Source organism: Pseudoliparis swirei, chromosome 7 (assembly GCF_029220125.1).
Source record: "Pseudoliparis swirei isolate HS2019 ecotype Mariana Trench chromosome 7, NWPU_hadal_v1, whole genome shotgun sequence".
NCBI lineage: Eukaryota > Metazoa > Chordata > Actinopteri > Perciformes > Liparidae > Pseudoliparis > Pseudoliparis swirei.
In genome coordinates this window covers 24,970,356-24,979,030 of record NC_079394.1, presented here as the reverse complement: position 1 = coordinate 24,979,030, position 8,675 = coordinate 24,970,356, and the positions used below count along the sequence as shown (strand labels likewise).

At 46.5% G+C, this 8,675-nt stretch overlaps 1 protein-coding gene across 1 annotated transcript; it reads left to right on the top strand.

The window, feature by feature from the left end:
* Positions 1–797: 797 nt before the first annotated feature.
* Positions 798–1,620, top strand: LOC130197182 (lymphocyte antigen 6B-like). Its single transcript, XM_056419729.1, has 3 exons — positions 798–902; positions 1,150–1,248; positions 1,356–1,620. The coding sequence occupies exons 1-3, from the start codon at positions 854–856 to the stop codon at positions 1,502–1,504; spliced, it is 297 nt and encodes a 98-aa protein (XP_056275704.1). The 5' UTR covers positions 798–853; the 3' UTR covers positions 1,505–1,620.
* The last annotated feature ends 7,055 nt before the right edge of the window (positions 1,621–8,675 follow it).

Here is an 8,675-nt window from a genome sequence, read left to right as displayed (position 1 = left end):
GCATTTACAGATGGATCAAAAGACCCTGATACAGGGAGAACTGGGTTTGCAGTCACCATACCGTCCTTAAGATATGAAGTAAAAAAGAGAACCTCAGAGCATCTGTCTGTGCATACAGTGGAGACGTTGGCCATTTTAACAGCACTGCAGTGGGTAGAGGAGGTTCGGGTCGAAAAGGTCATTGTCTGTTCAGACTCTAGTTCAACACTATCCTCATTACAATCATTCACTTCACATAGCAGGCAGGATTTAATTAATGAAATATATGAAACACTGTTCCGATTAAAAAATATGGGTATTGTCGTAGCATTTATGTGGGTACCAGCACACAGAGGGGTACAAGGAAACGAAAGAGCAGATACACTAGCAACACAAGCGTTAGAAAGGCAGCACAAGACGGACATTTTACTCAGCAAAGCAGAAGTTAAAACAATTATCAAAAGAAACATTATTAAGGAGTGGCAGCATAGTTGGGATGTAGGGGAAACTGGAAGACATCTGTATGCTGTGCAGAGTGAAGTTGGCCAAGGGAGGCCAGCTAGAAGAAGCACCGCAGAAGAAAACATCGTAACCAGACTGAGGATTGGGCACACAAGGCTGAACAAAACAATGCATCTAGTCAATAAACACCCAACAGGACGATGTGAGCACTGTCAAGTACCAGAATCTGGAGAACATATCATTTGTCATTGCCAGGAATACACACGTGAGCGACACATTTGCTCAAGCGGAAGGGAGGAACCCGGTTATGATACTGGTGGGTGGAGTTGGACTATAAAGGGCACGCTCTGGCGGAGGGGACATCTCACTCCATCACGCAGTTCAATAAACATCAGTTTTCTTCTCTCTGTTCATGATGCATTTGTATGGAGCTCTGATCCTGTTTGTGACTTTGTCTGCAGGTAAGAACAGTTTCAGCTCGTTATGATATGCGTTTGCATTCCTGTTGGGTGGGGTTTTTAACTTTTTACTTTTTGATTGTTTTAATGTATCATATTTTAAAATGGCAGTTTCTTAAATATTTCCGTTTCTGCTCAAGTTGCTTTGTTCATGTTCCTGCTGGAATTGTTTCCAGAAAGATTAGATCAGATTGAGTGTTTAAAGCGTGTGTGTGTGTGTGCGTGTTTTATATTCTGTATTTCTGTACAGCATGTGGACTGAGTTGCTACAACTGTTTCGGCAAAGGTTGCACTGACAAGATCACTTGTCCCAGCGGCTTTGACCGCTGTGCCACCCTCACATTGAATGGTGAGCGGTTCTTCCTGGGAAAAACAAGCATTTCATGTAGATTATCGGATGTGTGCTCGATGCCTGGTGGCTTCCATTGATGTTGAAACTGATTTTCTTTCCATCAGATTTCGTCACCAAGTCCTGCATGAACAGCAAATTATGTATTGACCCGATAAAGTGCTGTTCCACGGACTTGTGTAACAGCGCCATACCCACTGGGTCCAGCGTGCTCCTGCTGCTGGCGTCCTCAGCCATCATCACAGTCTTTCTGTGAGCCACCGGGGCGGCTACAGCGTAACAATATTCATACCCAATGTGTACAACTCAAAAAGAGTAAACAAAGTCTCAATATGGAAAAACTGACTTAAATAAAAACACTATATGCTCCACCATTGAGTTATTTCATTCTTCTGCATTTCACATCACAAATAACTTTGTTATTAATGATTATAATGAACAAGTTAGCGCTAAAATAGGAAAAACTCTGAACAGTCATGAGCCAATGAATACATGAATACATGACAATGTTAGTGTTATGGTGCGGTGTGGAGGACCCAAACGCAGCCGGAGCTTTCACGAGGAATCCGCTTTATTTCCAGGACAGGAACACGGCCGAACACCGAACAGGAACAACAAGGACGAGCCGACACCAGACAAACAGAAGGACACAGATTAAATACACAGGGGAACGAGACACAGGTGGAGACACAGGTGGAAACAATCAGGGCGTGGCTGGAAACAATCAGGAAAGAAACAGACAAGCACAGGGAGGGAAGAGCAGGGAAACAGGAAACGAGACAGGGACTTCAACATAGATAGATTGATAGATATTTCCTTTATTAATCCCCAAGGGGAAATTTGTCGTTACAAGTAGCAGCACCAATAAACCAAACACACAAGAATAAAAACAAAAACAAAACACAAATATAAAAAACAGGGATGAAAGATATAGAGGTATACAAAGTAAACAAAACAAAATATATATGTACATATACAACACACATGCATACACAACACACAACATCAATGACAAATCAGATCAAATTCAAAATATTAAATATAGACAGTGTGCAAAATGCAGAGTGTGTGTATGTGTGCAGTGCAAATGAAATGTATGTGTAGTGCAAATAAATGAAATGTGTGAAGTGCAGATCAACATAGTGTGGATATGAAGTTATTATTATTGCAGTTATTGCGATCTGGCAAGAGGTGATCTGTTGTAGAGCCTCATAGCCGTCGGCAGGAATGTTCTCCTGTATCTGTCCTTGTGGCAGCGGAGCGTGAGGAGACGTCTGGAGAAAGTCCTCCTCTGTCCCTGTAGGAGGTGGTGGAGAGGGTGGTCTGGGTTGTCCAATATGGACACAAGTTTCTTCAACGTCCTCCTCTCCACCACCTGTTCCAGGTGCTCCAGCTGGCAGCCGATGATGGAGCCAGCCTTCCTAACCAGTTTGTTGAGACGGCTGGTGTCACCGGCTCCGATGCTGCTCCCCCAGCAGACAATGGCAAAGTGCAGCACACTGGCGACAACCGACTGGTAGAATATCTCCAACATCTTGCTGCACACGTTGAAGGATCGAAGCTTTCTCAGGAAAGAGAGTCGACTCATCCCCTTCTTGTATACAGCGTTGATGTTGGCCTTCCAGTTCAGTCGGCTGTCGATGGAGACGCCCAGGTACTTGTACTCCTCCACCATGTCCACGTCCACTCCCAGGACACTCAGAGGTGGAGGAGCTGTCGCCTTCCTCCTGAAGTCCACCACCATCTCTCTGGTCTTGGCCACGTCCAGCCGCAGGTGATTCTCATCGGCCCACTTTACAAAGTCACTCACCACTGCCCTGTACTCCTCCTCCCGTCCATCCCTAATACACCCGACCACTGCAGTCATCAGAGTACTTCTGCAGATGGCATGACTCCGTGTTGTACTGGAAGTCACTGGTGTACAGGGTGAAGAGGAAGGGAGACAGAACAGTTCCCTGTGGGGCTCCAACATCACTGACCACCGTTCCAGACAGCACACGGCCCATTCTGACAAACTGTGACCTGTGAGGTAGTCAGTGATCCAGGAGATGGTGGACGCGTCGACACCGACCACCCGCAGCTTCTCACTCAGCAGCAGTGGCTGGATGGTGTTAAATGCACTGGAGAAGTCAAAGAAAGTGACTCTCACAGAGACACCGGTTCCATCCAGGTGCGACTGAGCTCGTTGCAGCAGGTAGATGATGGCGTCGTCCACTCCCACATGAGGCTGGTAAGCAAATTGCAGAGGGTCCAGCGATGATTTCACCTGCGGCCGGAGGTGGGCCAAGACCAGCCTCTCCAGCACCTTCATCACATGGGAGGTGAGGGCGACCGGTCGGTAGTCGTTGAGGCCAGATGGTGTTGACTTCTTTGGGACAGGGACCAGGCACGACGTCTTCCACAGCACCGGGACCTCCTCCTGCCTCAGGCTGAGGTTGAAGAGGTGCTGCAGGACACCAGACAGCTGGGTGGCGCAGGTCTTTAGGACCCTAGGGCTGATGCCATCAGGACCTTCCGCCCTGCACTGGTGTAGTTTCTCCAGCTGTCTTCTCACCTGGTCAGTAGTCACAGAGAGGGGGGGGAGGGTGGAAGAGCCCATTGATGTTGAGGGCTCGGTGGATGTGCAGCTCAACAGGGGGGACAGAGGGGGAGGGGGAGGTGTTTGGGAGGTGTGATGTGTGGAGGAGACAGGGGGGGGCTGTGAACTGAACCTGTTGAAGAAACAGTTCAGCTCGTTGGCCCTCTCCAGGGAGCCCCCTGGCTGTCTCCCTCCCACCTTGAAGCCAGTAATCTGCTTCATCCCAGACCACACCTCCCTTGAGTTGTTCAGCTGGAGTTTGGCCTCCAGCTTCCTCCTGTAGGAGTCCTTGCCCTCCCTGAGCTTCACCTTCAGGTTGCGCTGGGCTCTCCTCAGCTCGTCCCTGTCCCCAGACCTAAAAGCAGCTTTCTTCTTGTTAAGAAGCGCCTTCAGGTCCCTGGTGATCCAGGGCTTGTTGTTGGGGAAGCAGCGCACAGTCCGTGATGGGATGGTGGTGTGTTCACAGAACTTGATGTATTCCGTGATGCAGTCGGTCATACTGTTGATGTCCTCCCCGTGCGGTCCACACAGCACATCCCAGTCCGTTGACTCGAAGCAGTCCTGTAGAGCGTCGTCAGCCTCCAGAGACCACCTCCTCACAGTCCTGGTGGTCACCGGCAGCCTCTTTACCAGAGGAACATACCTGGGTGTCAGCCGGACCAGGTCATGATCAGACCTGCCGAGGGGGGGAAGGGCAGTGGCACTGTATGCATTCTTTGTATTACCATACAGCAAGTCCAGAGTTTTATTGGTCCTTGTTGGGCAGTCTATATATTGATGGAAGGTTGGCAGAGCTTTATCCAATGTGGTGTGGTTAAAGTCACCAGTAATAGTCATGAATGCACCAGGCTGTTGATTCAGCAGTGCAGACACAGTGGAGTGGATGGTGTCCACTGCTTCCTCAGCGTCAGCTGATGGTGGCACGTAAACGACAACCACAATGGCGGACGTGAACTCCCTCGGTAAATAATAGGGAAAACACACAGATCCTAACAGTTAATTCAATTCAGTTTATTTGTATAGCCCAATTTCACAAATTACAAATTTGTCTCAGAGTGCTTTACAATCTGTACACATAGACATCCCTGCCCCAAAACCTCACATCGGAACAGGAAAAACTCCCAAATAACCCTTCAGGGGGGGAAAAAGGGAAGAAACCTGCAGGAGAGCAAGAGAGGAGGATCCCTCTCCAGGATGGACAGGTGCAATAGATGTAATGTGTACAAAAGGACAGATTTAGAGTTAAAATACATTCAATGAATATGACAGAGTGTATGAATAGTTCATAGTAGGCATATTCCACGATGAAGACCTCCACGATCCATCAGGCAGATGGCGGTGGGGAGGAGGAGTGGGCGGAGTCTCAACAGTGGGCGGAGTCTCAACAGGACAGTGGCGTAGTCAGGAGCAGGAATTCCACGACCCAGACCTCGATGATCCATCAGGCAGATGGGATCTATGCCGTCTCATAGGGTCCGATGACCCCATGAGACGTGAAGTCAAAAGGACTCCGGGGAGAAAGCAGAGTTAGTAACGTGTGATTGAGAGATGAAAATTCATCCCTAAGGAGAGAAAAAAGAGGAGATAGGTGCTCAGTGCATCCTAAAACGTCCCCCGGCAGCTATAAGCCTATAGCAGCATATCAAGGGGCTGGACCAGGTGAACCTGATTCAGCCCTAACTATAAGCTCTGTCAAAGAGGAAGGTCTTAAGTCTACTCTTAAACGAGGTGACTGTGTCTGCCTCCCGGACTGAAGGTGGAAGCTGGTTCCATAAAAGAGGAGCTTGATAAGATAGATAGATAGATATATACTTTATTAATCCCCAAGGGGAAATTTGTCGTGACAGTAGCAGCAACACACAAGAGTAAAAACAAAACACAAAATATAAGAAACAGGGATGAAAGATATAGAAGTATACAAGTAAAATAAAAGTAAAATAAAATACAAAACAAAATATATATGTAAATAAATATACAACACACATGCACACAACAACACTGACAGATCAGATCAAATACAAAAAAATACAAAAAATAATAATAATATTAAATAGACAGTGTGCAAAAAGCAAAGTGTGTGTATGAGTGCAGAGCAAATGAAATGAAGTGTGTGTGTATGTGTGAAGTGCAAACAAATGAGATGTGTGAAGTGCAGATCAACATAGTGTAAGTATTCAGTAATTGTTGTAGTTATTGCACTATGGTCTGGCAAGAGGTGATCTGTTATACAGCCTCATCGCCGCCGGCAGGAATGTTCTCCTGTATCTGTCCTTGTGGCAGCGGAGCGTGAGGAGACGTCTGGAGAAAGTCCTCCTCTGTCCCTGTAGGAGGTGGTGGAGAGGGTGGTCCGGGTTGTCCAATATGGACACAAGTTTCTTCAACGTCCTCCTCTCCACCACCTGTTCCAGGTGCTCCAGCTGGCAGCCGATGATGGAGCCAGCCTTCCTAACCAGTTTGTTGAGACGGCTGGTGTCACCGGCTCCGATGCTGCTCCCCCAGCAGACAATGGCAAAGTGCAGCACACTGGCGACAACTGACTGGTAGAATAACTCCAGCATCTTGCTGCACACGTTGAAGGATCGAAACTTTCTCAGGAAAAAGAGTCGACTCATCCCCTTCTTGTACACAGCGTTGATGTTGGCCTTCCAGTTCAGTCGGCTGTCGATGGAGACGCCCAGGTACTTGTACTCCTCCACCATGTCCACGTCCACTCCCAGGACACTCAGAGGTGGAGGAGCTGTCGCCTTCCTCCTGAAGTCCACCACCATCTCTCTGGTCTTGGCCACGTTCAGCCGCAGGTGGTTCTCATCGGCCCACTTTACAAAGTCACTCACCACTGCCCTGTACTCCTCCTCCCGTCCATCCCTAATACACCCGACCACTACAGAGTCATCAGAGTACTTCTGCAGATGGCATGACTCTGTGTTGTACTGGAAGTCACTGGTGTACAGGGTGAAGAGGAAGGGAGACAGAACAGGCTCTGGCTCCCATTCTACTTTTTAAGACTCTAGGAACTACAAGTAGTCCCGCATTTAGTGAGCGTAGCTCTCTAGTGGGGCAATATGGTACTACAAGCTCCTTAAGATATGATGGTGCATCACCAATCAAGGCTTTGTATGTTAAGAGAAGAATTTTAAAAGTGATTCTTGATTTTACTGGGAGCCAGTGCAGAGCAGCTAGTGCAGGAGTGATGTGATCTCTTTTCTTAGTTTTAGTGAGAACACGAGCTGCAGCATTCTGGATCAACTGGAGGGACCTAAGAGATTTATTAGAGCAGCCTGATAATAAGGAGTTGCAGTAATCCAGTCTTGAAGTAACGAACGCATGAACCAATTTTTCTGCATCTTTTTGAGACAAGATGTGCCTGATTTTTGAAATATTGCGTAGATTAAAGAATGCAGTCCTTGAGATTTGCTTTACGTGGGAGTTAAAAGACAAGTCCCGATCAAAGACAACGCCAAGATTCTTTACAGTGGTGTTGGATGCCAGGGCAATGCCGTCTACAGAAACTAGATGTTGATCCTGAGGATTGGTGATCAGCACACCTTAAGATTCAGCACTTCCTGCTTTGAGTGCAGTAAAGTCACTTTTTACACTTATCAATGTGCAACAAACTATAACATTTAAGGCAAAAGTATGTCTGCCAAAATATTATTTTATCATTTGTCAAAGACAAAATGAGATTTTGTTTTCTTTTTAGAGGTCGAACAGGAAATATAGAAATGTGGCTTGTCTATGGCACACTGATAATATCACAGTCCTTGTAGGTAAATAAACTGAAAGCAATCTACAGATTATGTAAAACGCCAATGTTTACAAAAGTTAAATGTGAAAGGGTCTAATATTTTAGTTGACTTTGTTTCCAAGATATTTATATGTATTGTTTTTTTAATTTAAACACTGCTGAGCTTTGAGTCTGTTCCGTCAGTCTGTTCCATGATTCTGTTCCTTCCTCTACCTGGTTGTCACAATTCTAAAATTATAACTTCTATACAATACCTGCCATAAATATCATGATAGCCGATACCAGAATTCAACACAATACCATTGTGACAGGATTCCTGCTGTCACCCGTGGGTTTCCCCCCAAAGCACCAAGGATACTCCAACGAGGTTCTGTTCGATAACATTTATTTAATTCACTCTCCAGCACAGCAGACCGCACGACGGCGCCTCTTCTCACTCTTCTCTCAAACTCCAGCTCTGCTGCACTTTTATGGCTGCAGCGTCGGCTGCTGACTGATCAACCAGAGCAGCTGACTGATGACCAGCCGGCCAGCAGCCGAGGCCAAATTGGCGACTCCACCCCCCACAACCATAAATACCATACTGGTATATTTATCTACAATAGTAATAAAATAAAAAACATTTTTGAAAGCCGAGAGATAAGAATTGGATGGTGAAAACTACAAAACAAAACAGTGAGAGGAACCTGGCAGATGATTATGTCGTCAAGGTACATCTGTCAGTTGGAGGTTAGAAAAAAGAAGTTTCCAAAATGAGGAAACATGAAGAAAATTGTGATGGGGCGGAACAACTGTGATGTGACTGGACCAGAGTGGGGAGAGTGTGACTTGGGAGAAAGTGATAATAGTATGGATACTAGCCAAAGTAGGCCAACTAAGGGAAGGAGTGTGACAGGAGGGGGTAATGTTGTTGCGACTAACACGAAGAGAGACAGTCACAGGAGTAGTAGAGATGGTGGTGGAGCATCAGAGGATCCAGACAATTCGGAGTTTAAAATCATTTTGAGATTTGGAGAAGAGAGAGGGGTTTCTGCCATGAGCCCGGTGAAACTAACCACCGTATTAAAAAATCAGATTGGAGATATTCTCATGGCGAAAGTTTTG

Excerpts from the sequence above, each read along its gene's own strand:
- LOC130197182 (XM_056419729.1), top strand. The coding sequence starts at position 854 with ATGATGCATTTGTATGGAGCTCTGATCCTGTTTGTGACTTTGTCTGCA. Across the intron at positions 903-1,149 it reads GTTTGTGACTTTGTCTGCAG|CATGTGGACTGAGTTGCTAC; the intron begins GTAAGAACAGTT and ends ATTTCTGTACAG. Across the intron at positions 1,249-1,355 it reads TGCCACCCTCACATTGAATG|ATTTCGTCACCAAGTCCTGC; the intron begins GTGAGCGGTTCT and ends TCTTTCCATCAG.